This window comes from Corvus moneduloides, chromosome 20, assembly GCF_009650955.1.
Source record: "Corvus moneduloides isolate bCorMon1 chromosome 20, bCorMon1.pri, whole genome shotgun sequence".
In the NCBI taxonomy this organism is placed as follows: Eukaryota; Metazoa; Chordata; class Aves; order Passeriformes; family Corvidae; genus Corvus; species Corvus moneduloides.
In genome coordinates this window covers 4,097,618-4,123,172 of record NC_045495.1, presented here as the reverse complement: position 1 = coordinate 4,123,172, position 25,555 = coordinate 4,097,618, and the positions used below count along the sequence as shown (strand labels likewise).

Here is a 25,555-nt window from a genome sequence, read left to right as displayed (position 1 = left end):
GCAAAAGTTAACTAAGAAATAAAGATTATTTTATGATTGTGTGTGGTTTGCATGTTATGGAAAGTTGGGGCCTGAAGAATCTGATGGATTGTGTTTTCCTGTTACAGGCACGTGATGTGCGCACCAATGAAGTGGTGGCCATCAAGAAAATGTCATATAGTGGGAAGCAGTCCAATGAGGTATGTAGAACATGTTGTATATTAAACCTTGATCATTGCAAATAATTACTGTATGGGATGATTTTAGTTAGCTTGGATTCCTGCAGGAGAATTATTTTCTGTAAGTGTAAAGGTAAATAAGGGTACTGTGTAAACAAAACAAATTAGTTTATTGTTCACAGTGTATTTCTGTGTAATCTGCTCCTGAAAAGGATGGGTAGAACTCTCTTCTTTGAGACACAAAGGGCTCTTTTTGGGACCACATAAAGATGTAGACAGGAAAAAAAAGAAAATTAAAAATGATGGGTTGGTATGTTGGTGTCTTATTGCCCTTAAATGTTCCATTTGAAATGCCTTTCTAAAAAACCCATGTTTTTTCCTGGACAAAGGAATGACAGGAATGGATGCAGTAGTGAGAGCTTCAGAGGGAGCCTTGCCTGTACAAAGTAGTGAGGCAGAACACATCCCTCCCTGGAATGACTGTGCTCATGAGCAGGTGAAACAAAGGCAAAACAGTGGTGAATGAATGAGTGTGAAAATCTGAACAGCAGCATAATTCCAGAAGAATTGCCAGAGCCAGGGATTAAGGCAGTCTTTGCAGAGAGGTCTGTACAAGTAGGCCTCTGAGATTTAGACATTAAGTGTTTTCATGGCCACCCCAGATGTGTCTCCTTTTCCCTAGGATGCTTAGCAGAGATAGTTGATTTTATACTTGAAATGTTTAAGTGCTAATACAGATTCTTGAAAATCCCAAGATGACACGAGCAGCTGATTTGATATTATTTCTGGTAAATAATGTCTACCAAATCATGGCATGATTTTTCAACAGAAGTATTTATTGTAAGCATGTTGTCCAAGGCATTAATGGTTCCCTCCTTCCATTCTCTGTATTCCAGTCTTGCTCCGATGAGTTCGACTAACAGCTCATTGCTTTCTGTGCCTGCCTTTTATGTATTGATCATCTGCACTCCAAGGAGCTGAACTATTCCTTCCTCTGTGTGTGTGTGTATGTCTGTGTAGGAGGTAGAGGTAGCAGTGTGTCTCCAGCAGTCCTGAATTCTAGCTTCAGAGTTAAATTTGCTATGGCTGTTTCTGTTTTGTCACTGCGGTGACTTGTTTAACTGTGTACTGATGAAAGAATAATTTGTACTTGCTACTTGTCCTACTGTTTTAATTACTGTGAGCTATAAATACTCTATTCACATGAATGAAACAAACTGTGCATGCTTCAGAAATAGTTTTTGTTTGTCTTCAATGCGTATGTTTCTTTATTTTGAAGAAAGTTAAGACCAGGATTAAAACACTTTCTATGTTACATCCATATTTATTTGTTTTGTTCAGAAGTTCACTAGAGTTATGATTTAGTGTATGTAAAGAAAATTGATTGAGGGCATTCTGGTATTGTTTGTATTTACTTCGGTTTCATAGTAAGATTTTATCATTGGTGGGAACAATTATTTTCTCAAATAAGGCCATATTTTATACTAAAAATAAGTTCAAAACCTTTGAAAAATGTAGTACTGTGCTCTTAATGTGATCTTGGAGCTTTTTTTTATGCAGGAAATCATGATTACTTCTTGACTAATACATCACTTCTCTCTTCCCAGTGTAGAAGTTTAGCATGGTGCTTTCTTGGTTTGGCTTGTATTGCTTAGTACCTCAAGGCCTTGGAGGCTGAAGGTAAAAGGCAACTAAGTCACTCCAGTGTCAGTAAGAGAGTTTATGGTGTAGCTGCACTGTGTCATTCTCTAGCATTTCTGGTGTTGAGAAGTGCTTAACTTAGTCCATCAGCTGCCTCGACTTCCGTGTTCCCTGGTTTCGTGTGTTTCTCTAACCCTAAAATTTTTATTGGGGTTTTTGCACATGTTTTCCAAAGCCTTAGGGTAGATGGGCCCTCTGTCCCTCTGTGAATGCTACCCACATACCAACACCTGAGGAGGAATGTGCTGAGAGATTAACAGGACCTGGAAAACAGCTTTTGAGCCTTTTGGTGTTGGGTGAGGTTTCTCTACCTCTGATTAACTTCAGAACTGATACTCTTGCTCAAAAACATTTGCAGTGTCAACATTCTTACGTTGACAGCTGCATACTCAAATGGTTTCAGCTACTGCATTTGGTTTTGAAGGCACTTTCTGGTAGTTGTAGTTTTGCTGTTGCAATCTCAGACTTTGCCTTTCTTGCCTGAGGAGATGTGGGTGTGCAGCATATGGGGGGACTTGGAGGTCTCTGAGGGGAGCAATGTCAGTGTTTAGGCACACATTGGAACTTGACATTTTGTACTTCTTCTGTACTTTCTTCTGTACCTTAAAGTTGCACTGGCAGAGTTCCCCTTATTATAAACCTGGCTTTGTTTTATCTATTTATATTTTTTCTGCAGGAGAACCATTCCCTTATCTAGTAGGTAACTCATTTTAAATTGGCCCTTGTAAAGATTAAACTAGTAATAGAGAAACATTATCAAGAATGTAGTCAGATAGTTGGCAGCTGATAAAGGGAGCCTCATCCAGTGTTATATAGTGACTAGTAGGGATAGGTCTTTATAGTAACAAGAGTTGAGAGAGGCAGCTGATCCTGCTGAAGGACACTTAATCACCCACATCTCTTTCAGGTTGGGGTGTGTGTTTGATTTGACAACAGAAATGGTGTCCTTTAATAGAGGACCACTTCTTTTTTGAGGACTTGCTCAGATATTAAGTGTTTACCAGTATATCCTATACACGCATACAAATACAAAGCATTACATTGATAAGAGATCCTTGCATACAGCCAAATTGATCAGCAACTTATTTTGTAGGTCTGCTGAGGAGTTAAGCAGTGAACATCATGGTGTTGATACAAACTTCTTTGATTTGAACCTTGAGATAGTTTTGCCTCTTAACATAATTAAATGACATAATAACAACAACCAAAAAAAAAGGTAACAGTTCTATAAAGTCTTTCTATTCCTTTTATTCCCTACAGAAATGGCAGGATATTATTAAGGAAGTCAAGTTCCTCCAAAGAATAAAACACCCTAACAGTATAGAATACAAAGGCTGCTATCTGCGGGAGCATACAGCATGGGTAAGCATCTGCTGCTCTGCACTTCTCTTGCCTTGGTTAAAGGTGCTTTGAAATCTCTCCAGCTGGATTTTGGGAGGCACCTGAGCACTGGTGTTGCACAGACTGAGATGAGCGTAGCCCAGGGCCTTACAGGTGCTCAGCAGAACTGAATGTACTTTCTGGGACCAAGAGTTACGGAAATCTTCTCTTTCGCTTAGATTAAGTGTTGCTGTTCTGATGTATTTAGCTTGATGAACTGAGTGTTTGAAATAACATACACCCATCACTAATAAAGTTTTGTAGTGCAATGTACTAAAGAAATCATATTACTGAACTAATAGTTTAAGTTTTAAGTACTGTTTTTTGAATTAGCTTCAATAAATATGTAGGGCAAAGTTTTAGTTTCTCTTTTTGAAATCTGACTGGGACAGAATCTTAAGTAAATCCCTAAATAGCCCTTTAATACTCTGATAAGCTTGTTAAGTGCAATTTAACATTCCTGTTAAGTATGTGCATATAAAATACAATATGTAATACAATACCTAACTGGTTATGAATGCGCTTTTGCCTTCCTTACAAGTGGTGTTGCTTGGTGTCTTACACAGGAGGGTTATGCCTAATTCCAGTTAGAGCTGTACTTGTGGGAGGGGTCAGTGCTGTGGCACTCACCTTGTGTGAGGTGACAGTGCTGGGATGGAGTTTATGGTACAAGGAACACTTGTTTTGTTATGGCAGCCTGCACTGTGTGCTCCAGGAATTAGTTCTAGATTTCTCCATACAAGTCTAGAAAACATACATTTACTGTTACAGATTTTCTAACTACTTGATTTCTTCCTATAACAGCTTGTTATGGAATATTGTTTAGGATCAGCATCAGACTTATTAGAAGGTAAGTCACACGTGTTTATTTGGTGGAAAGTCAGGAACCTACTGAACTAGGAGGTTACAGCATCACAGAATTGTCTTTGAGTATATAGTTTTATTTGGGGCCAGAGTGTGTATGATCAGGCACAGTCAAATTTGTCAGATTCTTGCATAGCTGTAATGGTTTTTCTGTAGAATATTGGCTTTCCCAGGTGCTTAGTTTCTCCTTGGTTCATATTATTTTAAAGTTGTCAGCTATTTGTTTGCTTCTGAGTTTTAGGTTCTCCTGCCATGACAGTTCAAGATTTACTTCTGAAAACCCTTGCTGTTGATCCTAATGCTTACTAACAACTGTAGGCCTGTTGACTAAAATAGCACTACAGCAGTATTAGGGTTTTGCTTGATGAGGTCTTCTGTTAAGTGGTCATTTTTCTATCAGACTTCTTATAGTGAACTTTCTTTGAAGATATATGTCTGGCCAGTAAGTTGTTCCTTTCCTTGCCAGAAGCATTTCAGGACCAAAAGCTGAACTGCCAGAATCTCACCTGTGTTGCTACAATTTATTTGCGTGTGAATTGCTGTAAAGTTCTGGGGTTTGGGATTTTGCTTCATTAATGGAAAAGTGGGTGTTGAGTCTCAAGTAGTTACTTGGGAGAATGGTCACAGAACTGACAGGAATGTAGTTTAGGGTTGGAGAATGGTCTCTTTGGTAGTAAATAGCTGCTGGTTTGCAGTTAGAAGATTACATCTGATTATAGAATGTACTCTGTGAACTATTTTTACATTTGCTTCTCATACTGAACCTAGTGAAAATGAACTTTTAGTATTTCTGATTGTATTGTTAACAGTACTCACTTGCATGCTGCAAACTGTATTGTTTTCTGTAATATTGAATTTCACATAAATTCTTTCCTTAAGTTCATAAAAAGCCATTGCAAGAAGTGGAAATAGCAGCAATTACCCATGGTGCTCTCCAGGGATTAGCATACTTGCATTCTCACAATATGATCCATAGGTAAGTGGTTATACTTTTGCTGTCTCATACACACTTACAGGTAATTTGTTTTGTTGATTGTATCCCCTCCATCCCCAATTCAACATTGTAAGCAGAGATTTTCTTTCCACAGTATCCATATGCTCCCAAACAGGTGATTTCTAGTAGTCTAAACACTAGCAAGCTCTGTATCTGCACATGCACTCTCTTACAGCTGGTGTTCATAATTTCTGCAGAATTCCTTTGAATCTGCTAAGCTTTTCAGTCCTTGATCCAGTGCTGATTGTCCCTGAAGCAGTGAATAGCAAGTGCACCCACACAGTTTGTAGGAGCTGTGAGGCCAAGAATGCTGGGGCAGGGAGAGCCCTAATTCTTGAAAAATTAGTTTTACACAAACACACACGTTGAGAAGCACACAGTAAGTTTGGGGTGCAAATGTTCTTTGTGTTTAAAGTAGCTGCTGCATTTCAGTAGGATGAAGAATTCAAATAGTTACATTATGAAGTCCTTTTAAAAAACATTGAAAAAGGACACACTTGGTTCGGAAGCTTTTGCTGAACTGTATGTGAAGCTTATCCTGTTACACCATTTAAAGTTCATTTTTAAGACAAACATTAAGACTAACATTTAAGACAAAAGATTCCAAAATCAAGGGCCACTTTACGCAATTAACCTAATGGTTAAAGACTTTGTGTTTGGAGGAAATGGGAATATTTTGCAGCTTGAACGTGTGAATATTGGTGTGTTTTGTAGTCTGTCCAACAGAGTTTTCTTCTTTGGAGAGGAGTAGTACTGACACTTGTATTCTATCACCAGAGATATCAAGGCAGGGAACATCCTGCTGACAGAGCCAGGACAGGTGAAACTTGCTGACTTTGGGTCTGCTTCCATAGCATCTCCTGCCAACTCATTTGTGGGGACGCCATATTGGTAAGCCAAGAGTTTTACTTATTTCTGGCTTTGTGAAGTGAAAGGATCATGTATTGGCTATTTAATATACTTGGTCTTACTGGAGCTAGCTTTGTAATCTTCCAGTTGAGGTGGTGATGAAATGTACTTTCTTAGAAAAAAAGTTCAGATAGTAAGCAGGCTCTGAGTTCCAAGAAACTGAGTATCTCTGTATTTGTAGTTCACAAAAAGTAGTAAAAATATTTAGCTGTTCTACTTAGACTGACCTAAAGTGGTAGAGGTGGGATTGAATCATCTGTAATATATTTTAATCACTCCCCCCAGTGGTTTAAACAATTCGTGTATTCTCACCACGTCTGGTTGTTGAAATAACTGAAGTGTTTTTTCTTTCATAGGAAAGGCCAGGTTCACTGAACCAACCCCTTTGCAGATCCCTTGTATGCTTTTGATCTCTTACACCTAATGTGTGGTGTTTACACAACTGCATGTTATAATTATTTCACCAGAGTTGGTCAGCCAGCTAAACGATTGGAAATGTGAGAGGGTGAGAAGGTGATGATACTCACAGATGGGGAGCTGGGCAAGGCACAGGAGAACATCAAGCAGCCTCTGCAGGCCTGCACTAGTGTGGGTGCCTGGTCTTTGTTCCCAGTATCCCATGGTCATGCCTGATAGCTTGGGGAATGATTTGTTTATGGTAGCTGAAATCAGGGAAACAGCCTATTTTGTACGGATGAAGAGAATGTGTTTGTTGCATTGCCTATTTTGAGCACCGATTTCCTTTCTTAGGATGGCCCCAGAAGTGATTTTAGCCATGGATGAAGGGCAGTATGATGGCAAAGTAGATGTTTGGTCTCTTGGAATTACCTGTATTGAGTTAGGTAAGTTACTTTCTTTGAAAAAAATTTAAATGTAGTTATTTAATACCTAAAACTTCTTCAGCTGAATCACAGTGCAGAAGATTTGTGCTCCCTTTCTTGTCCTGGCTTCTCTGGGACCTGAGTTTTAGAGAAAAGAGCTAAATGTACTCTAGAATTCAAGACCAAGTCTCCAGTGTGATGTTTATTGAACTGGTATTTGCATTACCTGAAGAAATAGAGTTATGTAGACAAAGAGAGTGGCCAAGTGATATCACTAAGGGTGTTCACATTCTGTGGGAGAGGCAGTTAACTTCTGAACTGAAAAAGTCTATTGCTGAACAGCTTTAGAAGTGAACTATTGAAGGTACCAGTGTGGAGATACATTTTTGCTATAAGTTGATATTGTTTCCATGAAAATTTAAGATACATTAACAAAATCTGCAGTGATGAAGTTCTAGAAAAGTGGACAACTTTAAAGCTGTATTCAGTGTGTGTTGTCAGTGCTGAATAGATTTTTTTTTCCTTAAAGGAAAAGGTATGAAATAATCAAATTTTGAAGTAGTAACCTGAAACTGAAAGCCTAAAGAAATGATGGCATTGCCATTAGAACAGACCCTTTAAAGCAGGATGTCAGTTTAAAGGGGCACTGTTGGTATGGCATTCTGTTTAAATTTAACACGTTGCATTTTCTTGGAACAAAAATGCCCTCACTGAAGCACACCATGCACGCCACTGCTCCCATGCACCTGAGGCTGTCCTCCCATCCTTGTCAGATCTGATTGCTCATGCTCCAGCCCAACCTCCATGGAGGAGCAGCCCAGCCAGGCAGTGAGAGCTCTCAGGAACACACTAATCCATGTGAACCGCACAGTTTAGCTAAAAATGCTGTCTGGCATTCCAAACTGTCAACTTCATTTTCTTCCAGGATGCGAAATAGATTCTTTCTTCAGAGCAGAGATTATCTTGTTGAGTTTGGTTTTTTTTTTTGGTTGCCAATATAAAGCAAGTTGAAGGGGTGTGACTGTCATGACAGAATCCTGCTCCGAGTGGAGTAAGGAGACTTGGCTGCCTGCAGGGCTCCAGGAATGCAGTGAGCTCATGGCCACCACACCCCCGGGAGTCCTGCACGCCGCGTTCTTGCAGGATGAAGCGTGTTGGGCTTCGTCTACGGCTGCTGGCGTGGTGGGAGGTGAGACTAGGTCAGGACAGCAGAGCAGTGTAGGCTGGGTCTGTGTGCCTGGCTCATTTGTGTTGCTTTGAGTAAGCATGGGAAGACAGGAGGAAAATGAGATGTCTGGTAGTCTTCTCAAATTATCACTTACTCTTAGAAATGGTCTTATTGAGGGCTCAGTTTCAGGGTTTCTGGAAGATTTCTGTTTTATTCAGGTGAGCTAAGAAAAAAAAGCTAGAGAGAACATTCCGTTAAAATAGTTTAATGAATAATCAGTCTGATCCTTGATAGCAGCAACTAGTTATCTTACAGATTAGAGGAAGTAAAGTTCTGCATTTGCAGAAAGACTTAAGTCCTCAATTTACCCATTCTGAGGAACTTGTAGGGCTTAGTCCATCCTGCCATAGCCATGAGTGAACCATGATCTCTGATCTATAGTTCAGTGCTACTATTTGACTCAAATCTGAGGAGCACAATAAGAAAACTAGCATTATTTTTTCCTTGTTTGTTGTTGGTTTTTTTGGGGAAGGAAAGTTTTCTGTTGCATTTTCAGTAGTGTAGGAATGTCCTCGTGGCCTGACCAGCTTCTCTGGAATGTTTATGGCGAGGCCAAGCTTTATAAAGTTTGCCCCATAAACATTCTGATGAAGCTTCAATTTTGTTGTTACAGTGAGATCATCTCCTTCCTCATTAAGCTTTCATGCTGTGTCAGTCTATAAGAGTAACACAAGCTTGAAAGAGAGAAGAGCCAAAGAGAAGGCAACTCTCAAAATAGTATAAAGAGTTGGCCTGTTGCTGACTTCCTGCCCATGTGCTTAGTCAGTTAAGTGTGATTTGATGGTTCTTGTAACCAGCTTTTTCTTCATCACTGCTGTCCTGCTAGAAATAAATATTTCTTAGCTTTTTAGCAACTGTAGATTAAAAAAAAAACAAATGGGGGGTGTATGAAACCAAGAATGCTTAGTGGCTAAACACCCAGTATAGAGCTTACTGTTAACTTACTCCTATTTTAGTACATTACAATGAGTCAGAGAACTCAACTATGATAAACCACGTAATTTAAAAGCTTGAGAGGACAAGGCATTTGATCTTCAAAGGGCTTTCATCTTCTGCAATGGCACAGGACGTATGCCAACATATCTGTCTGATTGCAGGGTAGGGTTGGTTTGGGGTTCCATGTTCAGGCAGTAGGGATTTTGCTGATGTGGTTTTCTTTTTAAAGGGATGTAAACTGAAAAAAAAAAAAAGAGCAACAACATGAGACTATCTCCCTATATAAAAACTTCTTTTCTCTTGTGTGCAGCGGAAAGGAAGCCTCCTTTGTTTAACATGAACGCAATGAGTGCCTTATATCACATAGCGCAGAATGAATCCCCTACACTACAGTCTAATGAATGGTGAGTATTGCTGAGGGAGGAATGTTGTAGAGGATCACTGTAAATGGAGTGCTTTGTCATGCTGAGTTCTTGAAATGGCTGGAGTCCTGTTGGGAGGATGTGAGCTGGAAGGTTCTCATTAGATTCATTATACATTTCATATACAAAATTGACCAATTACTAAATATACATTTGAGACTCTTCAGTGTAGTAGGAACAGGACAGGCTGCTGGAAGAACTTGAAATCCTGTAAAAAATTCCGTTCATGGGTCAGTAAACTTTGGAAGCTCCCAAGCTAGCCAAAACTGTGGGTTTTAGTGTTTTTTTATCACAAACTGCACAGTCAATTTCTAAATCTTGTTTTGTTGAAGTATTGCTTTGCAAGATGAAGACACAGCTTGTGTGTGGCAAGTGTCTGTTGCATAAACTTCAGAAGAATAAAGCACAGTAGTAACATTTTATGCCTCCTAGCCTCAACAACTGTCTTTTGAAAACAACAAATACAGTAAACTAATTTCAAAAGTTAAAAACTTCCTAATTATGGTTTATGGCACCATAGTCCTTGGCCTAGGAGCTACAAGCATCCAGATGTGAGGATCTTGACTCCTTAATGAATTAAACTGGGTTGCTAACTTAGGTGGATTTTTTTTTTTTTTTCTTTCCTTGACACAGGTCTGATTATTTTCGAAACTTCGTAGATTCTTGCCTCCAGAAAATTCCTCAAGACAGGCCTACATCAGAGGAGCTTCTGAAGGTTGGTTTGCCTGTCCTTTCTGTTTTCCATGTGGTATTAAAAGGGGCTGTGCCCTGTGATGATGATCTGTCTCACCTACTGTACAAGGTTATGGTTAGCGATGCTCAAACACCTTTGAGCTGAGAGTGCTGTGGGGTGTACTGAGCTGGCAGCCCTGGCTTTACTGCCTGTCTGCAGTGTCTCAGAGTGTTCCCCAGGTGACTTTCCAAGCCAGCCTTGGAGTTCTCATCATAAAAGGTCACTCCACCAAGTGACACTGGATGACCATCAACTTGTCAAGAGTTTTAGTTTGTAAACTCAGTCATTCCAGTGATTATAATTAATCCTGACAGAGCTGCCGTGCATTAGCTAACTAATACCTTTTGTTACTTCCCTCTGTGTTCTATGCTGTATACACTCCAATGTGCTTTACACAGACCTGAAATTCACTGTTCTAATGGTATCCTTGGGGGAAAGGGGGCAAAAGAAAGCAGTTTTTCCTCCCCATATTTTTCCGTGGCATGAAAAAGCCTCAGCAGTCTGCAGGCTTGTTTTATTTCTTAGCTTCTTTTTTAATTCTTCATTTGTGTTCCTGGATGCTGCCGGTACTTGGCTTTGCTCACTCTGGTCTGGAGACAAAGCCAGTGGGGTAGATTGTTGCAAAAGGCTGACATGTGAGCAGAACTCACATAGAAGATGGGTGTTAGGGCTGCTTTTTTGTGTGACTTTGATGGATTTCCTTTGTGGCATCAGGTGGCATTCAGAATTTTGCTAACTTGTCATTCTCTTTACAGTGCTTGTGACATTTTGGGTTTCTTTTTATCCTGGCCCTGTTTCTGCTAAACAGTGTTTTTCCAAATTTTTTGCATTGCAGGGAAATGGATGCTATTTATGAAGGTTTTATCAGCACCTTTTTGCATGTTTTTACCTAAAAATGGCTCTGAGGACTTGTGCCTCTTTGAAAACTGTCTATTCAGAAAGAAATGCAATTATCCGGGAAAGGTTTCGGTGTGGGTGTATAGTCCTGCCATTTCAGAATTCTACGGATTGGTTTTATTTTGAGCAATGTGCTGCAATTAAAGAGAACATTGATGGAAATGAAACATTTGGGAACATATTCCTTCCATAACTATAGTCTGAAACAGCTGCATGCCACTTTATAAGGACAGGTAGGGAATGTGCCATGTTGGAAACAGCAGTGCAGTTCTCCAAAGGAACAAAATGAAAGTAGTGGTGGTGTTAATAATGACTCATGCTTGCACAGCACATTGCATCTGGAGAAGCAAAAGCTGCTTCTGACATACACAGACAGTTCTTGCTTTACCTATTGGCAAAATGTAGCCACCTTTGCAGACAGATGTGTTGAATATCTCCAGGAGAAAAGCAAAACATGGGGAACTGTTCCAGGACCAGGCTCTTAAGGTTCACAGCCTATTTTATGACTCAGAGCTGTATGATGAATATTTGATTCCCAAGCTTTTCTAAACAAGGAAAAGGGTTTTATACTGAGAGTTAGCTGATGAGTTAATTAACATTTGGTTAAGGATGCTAGCCAGTCTAGCACCTTTAGCTTTTATCTGGTATTTGTTGCTCTTCCCTCACTAAACCACAAGTAGATAATGTCTCTGAAGTCCAGGTTTATACTGAGCAAGTTTTCATGGCATGTAAGACGCCATTTCTGGGTTTTTACACCTTTATTTTTTTGGTGGAAGTCTGCCATCAGAAAGCAATCATTCTGAACTCTACCTGGATTGCGAAGTCTAAAAATAATGGTGGTGTAAGCTGTGAAGGTGTTCTCCTCCTGTGCAGGGAAGAGGACTAATAAACCCAACTAGAGCTCATCACTGTGTCCTCAAAGCATGTGCATTGGAGGCATGAGAGGCCACTCACCTGTTTGTGTGTTCTGCAGCACATGTTTGTTCTTCGAGAGCGGCCTGAAACAGTGTTAATAGACCTGATTCAGAGAACAAAGGATGCGGTGAGAGAACTGGACAACCTGCAGTATCGTAAAATGAAGAAGCTCCTCTTCCAGGAGGCCCACAATGGTCCTGCAGTGGAAACACAGGAGGAGGAGGAGGTAAGAGAAATACTGGATTTCATCACTGAACCAGAAAAAATGAGACTGTCATTTAAATAACCACAATTCAGATATTGCTGAAACGAAGGAAGGCTGTTTACACACCTGGCTGTAAACACTGTCTCCCTCTTTGTGCTTGGAATAAAGCTACCTCAAGGCACAAACAAGGACAAACAGGGTACATGCCTGGTGCTGGCAAGAAGCTGTGCCATGTGTTCATGCTTGAACAGTCAGCTTCCAGTCCTGTAAACCCTCGCTTTTTTTGCCTGTTTATGAGGCTTCATGAGGACTCTTTAGCAACTGCAGTTAGCCTCTGTTTTGACCATATGTACTGAGGATGTTGTTCTAAGTCTAAGGCATAGAGATTTGTACTTGATTTATTAAACAAAAACAGGATGAAGAAAAACAGGTCATCAAGGAAATTGATTTATCTTTTTTGGGTTGAGTGCTGCAGTCACCATGCAGAGCTAGAGACTCTGAATTCCAGTTCTTGTGTACACAAAGGAACCTGCATGGTGCAGGGTCCCAGCTGAGCACTCAGGTGATGCTGGTGTCACAGCAGTTTCTGGTGACACGCTGTGGCTGATACATGATCGAGTTCAGCTTGTTAACAGGCTCTCTGTTGAAAAGAATCTGACATCAGCCAGTTAATCTTCACAAGGCTGACTCCTTCTCTCCCCAGCATCCCACGTGAAAAATGTTTCATGGCAATGCCTGGAGGGTGGAAAGTGCCATGATGTGTCAGGTGGATGCCTTTAGAGAAAAATGGAATGAATGTTCCATTTGGTAATGTCCGCAGGTACCACTGGGATGGGTTTGAATTTTCTTTCTGATTCCTTTCTCCTAGGAACAAGATCATGGTGTGGGCAGGACAGGAACAGTGAACAGTGTTGGAAGTAATCAGTCCATTCCTAGTATGTCTATCAGTGCCAGTAGCCAAAGCAGTAGTGTTAACAGTCTTCCAGATGCCTCGGATGATAAGAGCGAGCTGGATATGATGGAGGGGGACCACACAGTGATGTCAAATAGCTCTGTCATTCATTTAAAGCCGGTAAGCACTGGATTCTTACTGGAGAACTTTGAAGGTGTAAAGTGGGAGAGAATTTGGTTGGTGTGAAGTCAGTTGCTCCCATTCCCAAGTCATTATTTGCAGTTTGTATTACTGTGCCCCAAGTATATGAATGTGCACTGGAGACTTGGGAAAGTGGCTATGAAAATCATTTATTTTTGTTAATTCACTAAGAATTATTTTAGTAATTCAGTTGTTTCAAAAGCAGTTTGCTTTATCAGGAGGAGTTGGAATGGCAGGTTGTAAATAGGTTTATTTGGTGGATGCCCTTAATTTGCACAGCACTGCCTTGTTGGACAACTGGATGTGAGAGTTCCCCTTTTTACTTCCTCGTTAGAGAATTCCTAAGGTCAGGACCTACAGCAGAAGCCGAAATCTGTTCTGCAGCACCCAGCTTCCCAGCACTTGATTTGAATATTTGGTTAATGAATAAAGATGTGGGAAAAAGAAATGCAGCAGAAACCACTTCCCTCTGCCAGATAAAGGGTGGGCTGGGGAGTGTCCTCTGAGCTGGGCTGCTCCTGCCATGGAGGGGTTATCAGTTTGCTCAAAGCACTACCGTTTCCATGGCTAATGATAGGTGTGGCTAGAATGTCTTGTTCTTTGCCCAGATATGCAACAAAGACACAGGTATTTCCTCAGGGAGTTAATTAGTGTATCATATCTAACTAGTAATCTCTCTGTGATGAATGACAAACTCAAAATAAGAATGTGGAATACACCATGACAAATTTTTAAATTTGCTTTGAGGTATTTCTGCAGTGGGTGTAATGAAAATCTTCCTCTGTCTTTCAGAGGTACAAAGATGTTGTTTTTGTCTTTCAGACTTGATAAAATCTACTTCATAGCTTTCATGTTTTGTTGAAGTAAACTGTTTAACTCAGCTTTCAGTTTTCCATTTTTTTTTTCTCATTTTCAGCTTTAATTAGTAATCTTCCTCTTAGTAATAAAAATTCATGATGAAATTTCTGAAGCAAAGGTCCTAGATCAGAACTCCTTTTGCAGTACGTACCTTCATTGGCAGGAGGATCTTTCAGGGCTGATGAATGCTAAAATGGTTTTTTCTTCCTTTTAAATAAAGAGATCGAAATTAAAAATCTTTAGTAACACAGTTTCTCTTTATTCTCTGACATTAATATTTGCTGATAAGGAGGAAGAAAACTACAGAGAGGAGTCGGATCCTCGGACAAGGGCATCAGAACCCCAGTCTCCTCCTCAAGTATCTCGCCACAAGTCTCATTATCGCAACCGAGAGCACTTTGCTACCATACGCACAGCGTCGCTGGTACGTGGAGGGTTGGTTTTGGGGGAGTTCTGCAGGAGGGGATGCTTTGAACACTGCTCTGTGCAGCTTCTCAGAGCTTCCAGAATACCACCAGCATATGGGCTGTCTTCGTTGACTGAGATGCTATCATTGAAATAATTTAGTGTCAATTAATAAAAGCTTCAGTGCGACACCTGGGCAAATGTAATTTGTGTATATTAAATAGTCTCAAACCCAATGTACCCAGCAGAATATAGGAAACCATTTATAATAATAAGCTGGTTTTTATTTTCATATGCATGCTATTAATATTTGTATGTGTGTATATGTATCCACCCTCATTGTATTAGGCTAAAAGGCCATTATTTAGTGCCAGCTTTATAACAATTGTACTGTTTTTCTGCTGAAGCCCACGTGAGTTTATCTGCTACAGCAGAATTGAGTTTTTAATGCTGCCATTAGGATGTGTGCTTTTCTTTACAACAAAATCATACTTCTTAACTGAATCGTTTTCTTTTGTGGTTTGAAGACTGCTGAAAAGTAGATTAAGCAGCATTAACTTCCTCTGGCCTGATGTGGTTATCTTCCTAGGTGACAAGGCAAATGCAGGAACATGAACAAGACTCAGAGCTCCGAGAGCAGATGTCTGGCTATAAACGTATGAGACGGCAGCACCAGAAGCAACTGATGGCATTAGAGAATAAACTGAAGGCAGAGATGGACGAGCACCGCCTCAGGTTGGACAAAGATCTTGAAACACAGCGTAACAATTTTGCTGCCGAAATGGAAAAGCTAATTAAAAAGCACCAAGCAGCCATGGAAAAAGAGGTAGGAGGTTATGGTTTATCAGACCAACCCATGTTGGTTAATTACATGGAATTGTCCACTTCCCCTGACTGATCTAGAGATGACAGTGTGGGCTCTTAGATGTCTTGTTTTCAGGAGGCAAGCAAATTGCTAATTAGAAAATGGTTAATAATCACCTCCTTACACTAAGGGGCTGTGTAACTAGAGGAAAGGTACGTCCTTCACAGCACTGCGTTACACTGAATGTTAGAATCCTGACCCCAGAAAAAACATTGTGAGGGTTTTCCTCTCTCTTGCCATGTCTGTGCTGTCAATAATTGCCTGCCGTTGAGTGTTGTGGAGGCAGATTAGCCTGCGGAGAAATGTGCCAGCTACACTTAAATGTTCACTGTCTAGTTGTGTATGGATGGGGGGGGCTATGCTTTTAAATAATTGATAATGAAGTGGTGCTCCCTACAGCAATTATTATCGATTTTTGTTCATCTCTGATCTCTCAGTGGAGGGCTGAGGATACAGTTTATCATAAGATGTTGATTTTGTTAGGCAAGATTAGCTGAGGGAATGTGGCACTGGAGAAGGGCTCTGCTGGGTGCCTTGATGGGATGGGGAATGAGGAGAGAGTGAGAACAACCTCCTCTGACTTGGACTTGTGCAGAGGTGTGATGAGTATTTTGGTGGCTACCATGAGTTCTGGGTCTTGGAGCTGAAATGGGACACGAGCTGTAATCCATTGGGACTCAGACTGACTTGCTGCTGGATTTGCTGTAGGCTAAAGTGATGGCCAATGAAGAGAAGAAATTTCAACAGCATATTCAGGCCCAACAGAAAAAAGAATTGAACAGTTTCCTGGAGTCCCAGAAGAGAGAATATAAACTCCGTAAAGAGCAGCTGAAAGAGGTAACTCACCTGTAATGAAAAATAGGTGATATAATGTGAGTGGTGAACATTCAGAAATAAAAGTGACGCTGTGCACCAGAGATCTTCCATAGGACTGCAGTGAGTTCTGCAGTTTGTGAGCAGAGTCCTCTGTGTACTATATTTGTTCCATATCTTTGACCTTTGAGTAAGAGAATTTAGTTAGTTATTGATACCTGTATGTTTTGTACTTGTGAAAGTACAAACCTCTCCATTGTTTAATACTGCTTTTTAGCCAGAAACATGGGAATTTGGCAATCCTAAGGAATGAGAAAAGGTAGTTTATGAAAGGTCATGAAGATTTTTGTTATACATTGTTGTTGCAGGTAGTGGCCATTCACTGCAGCAGTTAAGTGAAGTTTCTTATCACTTAATGATATTTCTGTACAGGAGCAAGAGAACAGAGCAATAAAGATGATCTGCATTTTTTGTAAGGAAAATACCTGTAAAGCACTATTAATTTTAATGGAAAAAGCTGTGTAATTATTTAATAATCATTGCTTTTTAGTAAAAATTTAGATCCCTGTGAAATGCAGAGAAACTGTAGAATGAAACTTCCTGATTCTTTTTCTGGAGTGATTGAAACCATAAGCACTATAAATAATTTTTTTGAAAGAACCATTTAATGCTCAAGCATCCGCTTGTGTGACACAACTTTAGAACTTGCTCCAAAGGGGAATATTCCCAAACGTAGGCATTTCCCAGGAGAAAAAAAAGGCTAAAGAGCAGCAGAGCCAAGAAAGATCTAACAGAAACTACAGTAGCGTGGGCTCTTTATAATAATATGGAATCTTTTTCTAAGTGGGCAGTAGATCACAGAGCACCAAGAAACACTGATGAAATACAGAGGAGTTCTGTCTCATACTTCAGTTGAAATGTATCACAACAAGTCTTAATTACTGCATGGGCATCTCTAGTGTGTAATCCAAGCAAGCAGAGTCTTTTGCCAAAGATACTTTAAGCGATGCATTGAATGTAGTACAAATGTGGAAACTCTTTAAGTTTTACCTGTGAACTTCTTTACATTATTTTTGTGAGTTATGGCATCTCAGTGAGCAGCTCTGCCTTGATGAGTTACTGTAAAATGAGTACATGCTCTGATCAAGCAAGACACAAAAAATTTTCTGATTCTGTTTGAACAACAGGACATCAATGCTTTCCTTCTCTCAGTCCTTTGGGAGCCTGTAAAAATGTTTGCCAGGCAGTATGGCAGTACCTCCAAGCATTTTCAGTGGCAGCCCATCATTTTGACATTTTCAGCTAATATGTAGGTCTGGAAACTGTGGACATAAACCAGTATTTTGGTCAGTGCAAAGAAAAAGTGGTAAAGTGGCTCCACTGCGATTTATCTCCTGGTATTTCCTTAGTGTACCTTATGTGATGTGATGCATTTTGAAGAGGCTGAGATGGCACCAACCTTGAGAAGAGAGGGTAGAACATAATTCAGTAGTTTATTAGTCAGTTTATTAGCCAAGGAACTTAATGTAACTATTCCACAATTAATTACCTTGCGATTATCAGGAGCTGAATGAAAACCAGAGCACTCCAAAGAAGGAGAAGCAGGAGTGGCTTTCCAAGCAGAAGGAGAACATCCAGCATTTCCAGGCAGAGGAAGAGGCCAACTTACTGAGGCGTCAGAGGCAGTACTTGGAGCTGGAGTGTCGCCGCTTCAAGAGACGGATGCTGCTGGGCCGCCATAACCTGGAGCAGGACCTGGTTCGGGAGGTAAGGGAACAGGCAGAGATGAGACCTGGATGCACCTGTGGGAAGTGCATCTCACTGGACCACCTGCAATCCAACTCAAACAGAAGTGTTCATTATCACATCCAAAGTGTTTGGGTAGAACAGTGGTTTGATGCTTTGCAGTGCCATCTGGTAATTCCTGTGGCATCCAGTGTACAGATTAATGCCCTCTTGCAGGAGAATTGTTAGGTCCAAAAAGTCATCAGACACAGCAGTTAACAGAAGATGCTTACTGTGAATCCTCTTGAGCATCTAGAACAGGAAGAAGAAAAGTGAAATGAGGAAGGAAAAATTACCGGTGGCATTGCTGTCTGCTGCTGATAAGACCAAGAAACTCTGTGGTCTGTCCTCAGATGCCTTGGAAAGAGAGAAATGCCCTTGCAAACAAAGTGAAATGTCACTTTGTGAACGGAAATCCAAGTAAGTACAAAGAACCTAATAATTCCCTCTGTCCTCCTGTTAGGAACTAAACAAAAGGCAGACACAGAAGGACCTGGAGCACGCCATGCTGCTGCGCCAGCACGAGTCCATGCAGGAGCTGGAGTTCCGCCATCTCAGCACCATCCAGAAGATGCGCTGCGAGCTGATCCGGCTCCAGCACCAGACTGAGCTCACCAACCAGCTGGAATACAACAAGCGCCGGGAGCGGGAGCTGCGGCGCAAGCACGTCATGGAGGTCCGACAGCAGCCCAAGAGCTTGAAGGTACTAAGTGGTGTAGGAACTCTGAAGGTACTAAGTGATGTAGAAACTCCAGGTGAGAGCTGGAGTCCATGGAAAAGTGGTCCATTACAACCTGTTCGCAGTGCAGGCAGGGCCAAAGTGATTTGAAGCTCATGAACTTGAGGAGTACCATAGTGGTGATCAGGGTTGCAGGGTATTGCAGGCAGGCCACGGCAGCTTTAGTCCCTCCTTTTCTTTGAAAAGCTCTTCTCAGCAATGTCCCTTCCTTTTTGGGGTAGTTTAAAATGCATTTAATGTTTGCAGTATGCTTTTTTTTTCCCCCTCCTACACCATTTTCTGATCCTTCTCTCCCCCATATACAAAAATAAAACCTGTATTTCTGTAATGAAGCAGTGTCATTTAAAAACAAAACCCAAAAGCTTTGTGTTGCTGTGTGCATCAAAATGAACTGCACCGTTGTCTTGGCTAACTCACCTGGTTAGTGTTTTTATATTAAAGCTGGCATGGTGGCAAGTGGGGAGGGGGAAAGAGAGAGACACTGGCCAAGTGCAGTGTCCTCAGGAAGCTCCTGGCGCTGACCTTTGCTATGTGTCTCTCCTGGGTTTCTCATACTGCCCTTCTCGCTGTGGTGGCTGACCAGAACTATGGGGCCTCTGTAATTAAGGCTTTTAGTATTTTCATTTAAACCTTCACTTCATCCAAAGAAGTCCAGTGGTTTATTCTGAAGTGTCTGAGAAGAGAGTATAAGGCCTTTCACAAAGCTGCCTGGTACATTTCCTTTGAGGGGGCAGACTTCTCTCCACCCAGTGTTCAGCTGTGCCAGTAGCAAAATGAGTGTATGGCATACTGAGCATGGGGTTTCTTTGTTGTTCTGCATCTTTCCTCTTCGTGGTATTTTCCATCTGACTTAGTGTTTACCACCTGCAAGTTATCTTCTTACAGAGAAAATAATCAACTTGAAAACAGAACTTCAGAAAAGAAAAAATTGTACCTGATTTGTTAATATTAGAATAATATTAAGTAGTGAAAACCTGGCTTGTGAGAACAAGGGACCATCTGATCACTGTTGAGAATCTCCAAGGATATAGTGTATAAATAGCTGATGACTTCACAGGGAAGCTGTGCTGCACTCTGAGCTGAGTAAAACTGAAGCAGCTGTATTAGGTTGATCCTTCTGAGATTAGCATGAATGAGTTCTGCCTCCCCAAGGTGATGTGGTGCAAACACGAGTGGACAGCATGTCCATTCTCCTTCCCTGGCTGCAGTCGGGACAGCAGGATCTGTGGTACCTCTGTGCTGCAGGGGCTTTGCTGCCCTCTCACCTCTGCAGATTCTCCAACCCCTTCCCTTTTCCAGGGAGGACAGGGCTGGAGCGTTTTGCAGGGAGCATGGAAAGCTTGCACTTTGCTTTGCATGGCTGTTCTGTGATTAGTGAAGGATTTCAGGCTTGAGCTGTCAATCCTGCACCTTTCTGTACATGCAGTGCTAACAACACAGTCCGTGGACAACCGTTGGGTTTGTAGCACAATCCCCTCTTTATCAAGGCTGTTCTCTAGCATTAACTCCTTCTCCTGCTTCTGATTAATGCAGGCAAGTATTCTTAATTGAATAGATAATTTGACCATTTGTTCAGTTTCTCTCTCCAGCAACGTTTTCCCTCAAGGGCACATTTCAGGCTTTCCCTTTGTTGTTTAGTGAGGCTCTTTGTCCTGGAAGCAGGTTTTTAACGGTCAGTGTCTGTTCTATGACAGCACCAGAAGGACCCATAACTAGAATTCACCCTTCAGTGAAAACAGCTGTTATTATTTTGAGTGTGTTAATTGTGATGCAAATATCCTCTTGCTGGTATTTCACAATACTAGGTCAAAATGATCTTGTCAGAAGTCTGACTGGAAATCTTACCCCTCCCTTCTGTTTCCTGTTGTTAAAGCCTTTGGATTGGAAGCCTGTAAACAGAGTCTGGTGTCCAAGCAAGACTTCATAGAAAATGAGGACAAAATAGGTTGATAGTGTTTTGCTGTGACCAGGTCCCTGATGGGAATGTGTAACCTGCTGACACTTCCCTTAAGGGCAGTGAGAAACAACCTTAAAGGTTTCCTGGAAGGAAATAACTTTCTGTGAAATTCAGAAAGGTTAAAAGTGATGCATTCCTCTTCATGATACATGTTTTGATTTGAATGAAACCCATCTTTGTCCTGTTCTCTGCATCAGGTTAGCGAACTGTTTCTGTTGTTTTGTGCAGGAAAATGTGCTTGGGCTGGGTGTGTTGTTTGATCCCACTGCAGCTTTCGAGGTGGCTGCAAGTGCTGTGCTTATCACCTGCCCTGCTGAGCCCTGAGTTAGTGCCAGGAGCAGGCAGTGGAGGGGCTGATGTGGCCACGCACAGATATCTGCCCCACTGGTTCAGATCCCAGAGCTCTTCCAGCTTACTCGAACAAAAATCTGGTCCTGTGCTGTTTGTGCCTCTAGTGCTTCAGTATTTGGCATGGTGCCTAACAGTGGGAAGGCCCTCATGTCTGATTTTAGTGATTTGTGTTTATTTATTTATTTATTCATGCCATGGTGAACTTGATCATCTGTCAGTTAACCATCATCACTCATCACTTCTGGGTTTTGCTTTGTTAGAAGTATCCCTGCCAGCCACCCCATAGAAAGATACAGAGAACTCCAGAACACCCTCCTTTTCAGGATCTTGAAACACTTACTAGCTGTTAAACTTCACAAGCTGCTCTGAAGGCAGGTAAAAGAAAAGGAAAATCAGTTCCTTCAAGGTCATACAGCAAAAGTGGATCCCAATACCTTTTCTAGGGTTGGTGTTTCCCAGCCCTTTGTGCAAGCACAGCTGTGTCTCTAAAACAATACAGAGATGCTAGCAAGTGCAAAGTGAGGAAAACTCCGTCTCCAGTAAGCCTCCAGTGGGACTGGGGAATTGTTTTGTTTGCTAGACCAGCACAATAGTACTGTTTTGTGGTGTACATTTTAAAGCATCTAGTATTTTTTGGGTTTCTCTGTGAAAACCAGGCTCATAATATCAAGGGTTAGAGTACATCTTATATTCATCAAACCCTCAATGGAAAAAGCATTGCTCTTTTTTCCTGTCCTTTCCCATGCAGCAGATCTGCTTCTTTTCATAACATTAAGTGCTGTTCATATATATGTGTGCCATACAAGCACAGTAGTGTAAGTATGGCTTTTGGTGCTAGTAAATATTAGTCCTGTCCCTCAAGAACTTTTCTTGAAAAGCAACACCCAGGACTGGATCCAGTCCAGTGACAAATGTGAGACTCTTTGTGCAGAGACAGCTGTATTTAGGCTGGAGCTTTGTTATAAAAGTGTCTGTATTGTAATTGTTTTGCACAGTAGCAGTGTCAAAGCAGCTGCAGCAATAGTCATTGCCTCTTGTGTATTTTGCTTCCCTCCTTGCACTGTAGATGTTAATATACATTTGTGGATTCTTGAACTCATATCCTTAATGTAATCCTAAATATCCATTTGAATGGATATTTCACTCATTTGAAACATGCTGGTTTTTTCTTTGTGTCCCCTCCATCTTTCCAGTCAAAAGAACTACAGATAAAGAAGCAGTTTCAGGATACATGCAAGATCCAAACCAGACAGTACAAAGCACTGAGAAACCATCTGCTGGAGACCACGCCAAAGAGTGAACATAAAGCTGTCCTCAAACGGCTCAAGGAGGAGCAGACCCGGAAGCTGGCTATCCTGGCTGAGCAGTATGATCACAGCATTAATGAAATGCTCTCTACACAAGCTGTGAGTCGCCTCTGAGGGACCCAGGGTTCCTCAGCCAAAGAGGGATGTTTGCATTTTAACCGCTCTGTATCCTGACAGCAGGCTTTCTGCTTCCTTGCTGCACACGCCATTCCCTGCACAGTCCTTCCTCTGTGTTTAGAAAGCTGAGTTCAAATGCAGAGGAAAGACCTACCACCCCCTCCAGGCAGGCTGAAGCTGAAGCTGCTGTTGCAGAGATGCAAAGTGATGCATCTGTGTGGCCAGAGGACTGCTTTTGCATGAAATATGGCAATATAAACATCCCTGTTAGAGCATCATTAAATAGTGTGCAACTGGCTGTCTTAACTCATTTAGGTTTTGATTTGTTGATGATACCAACCAAAGCATGTGCCACTGGTGGAAGATGCTCATTGAGTCATGGAGGAGTCCACAGTTTTGACTGTAAATCTGAGGTCAAAGTGTTGAGAAAGTTCTGTGATTCCTCCTTTAAGGGATTCCTTCTTTAAGGAATGACCACATGAGCAATGCTTCGAGTCCTTGCTACAGCTAAATGTGCACTTTTCTTTGCAATTCTTGCATATTTCATCCTGCTCACATCACTTGGTACACAAATTTAACGCTGTGAGGCAGGGTAGCTGGCTTCATTTGTGATGGGAAGATTAAAAGTTCAGTATCATACTGCTTTTAGGTTTATTTCATTATATCCTTGTGCCCAAAGTCCTGCATTGGCAGGGCTATGGACTTAAGTCTCCTGGGTAGAGGTAATTGGTTAATCCAGTTGAACAGAGCAAGAGAGCTTCTCTTGCCTCTAGCAAAAGGAGAGCTGAGGATGTTTGCACCTCCAGCAGTCTGGTCTCTGCAGTGTGGATCGTGGTTCCTGAGGCGCCACTGCTCATCAGCATCACTTGCATCAGTGCTGTGGGCTCACTGTCACCAGTCTTTGTCACTATAGGTCCTCTGTTCAGCAAAGTGAAGTACAATAGAGACCAATTGTATTGCTAAGAAAACAATGTCCCAACCCATTCTCCCTCTCCCCGCGGTCCTCCCCTGGAGTGTCAGCAGTGGTTACCCCATGGTGAAACGTCTCTATTGTCTGTCTTTCCCAGCTGCGTTTGGATGAGGCACAGGAAGCAGAGTGCCAGGTTTTGAAGATGCAGCTGCAGCAAGAATTGGAGCTGCTGAACGCATATCAGAGTAAAATCAAGATGCAGGCAGAAGCCCAGCATGATCGGGAGCTGCGTGATCTTGAGCAGAGGGTGTCCCTCCGCCGGGCCCTCCTGGAGCAGAAGGTAAAATGGGCATGTGAGGATCCTTAGCATACTCCGTATTTCAGATCTTAAATTCCACTTACCAGTGAGAGAGAAGCTGCTCTTACTTTGCTGTATATAGTAACACAGATCATTTGGGTGTTTGTCTCTCTAGGGTTGAAAGCTCAGCGGCGCATAGACTAAACTTTCTGCCAGCTCAGCCCTCCTGTGTGAGCAGCTTCTGGCTGGGATAGAGCTGCCTGAAGTTTGCCAGAGGGAACTGGCCTCTCTGGGCAGAAGGGATAGAGAGCTGTTCTCTCTGCATGTGAGCTGGAGATTGGCTTCCCTGGCCCATCAGGGAGCACACAGTAACAACCTAAAGCTGGGAGCTGCAGTTTCCCTATGAAATTGTGTCTTACTAGCAAACTGAAGTAGCCAAAGCCACAGGCATGGCTCCCCATGCTCCCCAGATCTCAGCTTGTAGTTGGCTCTGTGTATTCGGGTGCTCCTTGTTGAAGTTTGCTTTTCTGTGCTGTGCCAGACCTGTGTGTGTAGAAATATGAGTGGCCTACACAGACCAAGGGAAGGGAAATGCACCAAAAACTGGTGGAAGGAAATACACTGTCAGCCTTCCTCCTGCAGTTGTTTTCCCCTTGGACTTACCCTGTAGGTGTCAGCCATTGCCATTCACACAACAGTTCCCAACTTTGTAGGGGCGATTACTCTGTGGCCTCGAAGTTCTTTACACTGCAGTTCTTCCAGGGGCTAATGGATGGATGCTGGGATAGTCCACAGAGCACTGCCCCACCTCGCGGCCAGCTGAGGGAGCACCCTCAGGGAGGCGGCACAGTCCTGTCGGGCTTTGGTCTTCTGCGGGGAGGCAGCTGTTGTCAGGAAATAGGCGAATTTGGGAAGGCAGAGTTCCTGTGTGTCACCCGTGTGCAATAGCTGCCTTTAGACACCACTGCTGGTTATTTTGGTCCCAGCTCCCATCACAGCCTGGCACGAATATGGATTTTTCTGGAGGTGCATTGCCCTCTGGTGGCATGAGCTGCTCGGGGAGGAAGTGCCACAGTGAGCCAGTGCTCCCTGCTCTGTGGGAGCAGCACATATTGCAGATAGTGTTAGAAGCTGCGGTGAGGCCAGCAACTCAAAGAAATGCACATCAACCAATAATAATGTTGTAGAAGTCTTTCATTGTGTACCGGGATTGAAGTCTCTGTGCATGGAAAACCCCTGTGGAGGATTTGGCATCAGTAATGGGGATAGGAAGCGTAGCAAGACTACTTCACAGAGAGGAAAAACTGGTAAAAATATCACTTAGCATAATTTTCTATGTTTGTGTCCCTATATTGCCTTAGAATAGCAAAGAAATTGATGGTGCTTCAGCTTTCATGGGTTCCTGTAGTAATACGTTCAGTCTTGGCACATGAAAATCACAAGTCATGCACCAGCAATGAGACCTTGGTGGGGTTCCAGCCACTTGGCAGCGACTCAAGGGCAAACATGTGGGTCCAGAGGCAGACACATCATTCTTTTGCAGGGGTATTTTTTGGGAGGAGAGGTGATGTTCTGTTTTTGTAAGAACTAAGAGTTGCGAGTGTTCTGGTGTGGGTCCCTCAGCAATGTCACCTGGTGTTTGCTGGCATGTGCTAACTGAAGCTGGCAGCCAGAGAAAGGGCAGGTATGTGCACGAGATGAATGTCTGCATTTATATGCACAGATAAACGTGTAGCCTGTGGCAAAGTCAGTCCCTGGTGTTCAATAATAAACCAGATTCCGGAAGTTAGCGTATGCATAGAAATCTGCTTCCTTTTCAGCAGGCTGCTCTTTATTTTTGGTGGTGCCCATCACCATAACTCACCAGAGCATGCGTGTCGTGTCCAACCCTGGA

General features: G+C 42.1%; 1 protein-coding gene across 2 annotated transcripts in view; it reads left to right on the top strand.

The window, feature by feature from the left end:
• TAOK1 (TAO kinase 1) overlaps positions 1-25,555 on the top strand; it is a 69,052-nt gene that overhangs the window by 32,802 nt on the left and 10,695 nt on the right. Inside the window, exons 3-19 of one of the 2 annotated variants that reach the window (XM_032129636.1) lie at positions 108-179; positions 3,120-3,221; positions 4,044-4,089; positions 4,983-5,079; positions 5,875-5,988; positions 6,757-6,848; positions 9,302-9,395; positions 10,047-10,128; positions 12,017-12,184; positions 13,032-13,235; positions 14,404-14,538; positions 15,109-15,345; positions 16,093-16,221; positions 17,761-17,964; positions 18,446-18,685; positions 22,223-22,435; positions 23,521-23,703. In XM_032129636.1, coding sequence (XP_031985527.1) covers positions 108-179; positions 3,120-3,221; positions 4,044-4,089; positions 4,983-5,079; positions 5,875-5,988; positions 6,757-6,848; positions 9,302-9,395; positions 10,047-10,128; positions 12,017-12,184; positions 13,032-13,235; positions 14,404-14,538; positions 15,109-15,345; positions 16,093-16,221; positions 17,761-17,964; positions 18,446-18,685; positions 22,223-22,435; positions 23,521-23,703 — 2,412 coding nt within the window. The remainder of the gene's footprint in view (positions 1-107; positions 180-3,119; positions 3,222-4,043; positions 4,090-4,982; positions 5,080-5,874; positions 5,989-6,756; positions 6,849-9,301; positions 9,396-10,046; positions 10,129-12,016; positions 12,185-13,031; positions 13,236-14,403; positions 14,539-15,108; positions 15,346-16,092; positions 16,222-17,760; positions 17,965-18,445; positions 18,686-22,222; positions 22,436-23,520; positions 23,704-25,555) is intronic. The other variant, XM_032129638.1, reaches the window with a different exon arrangement.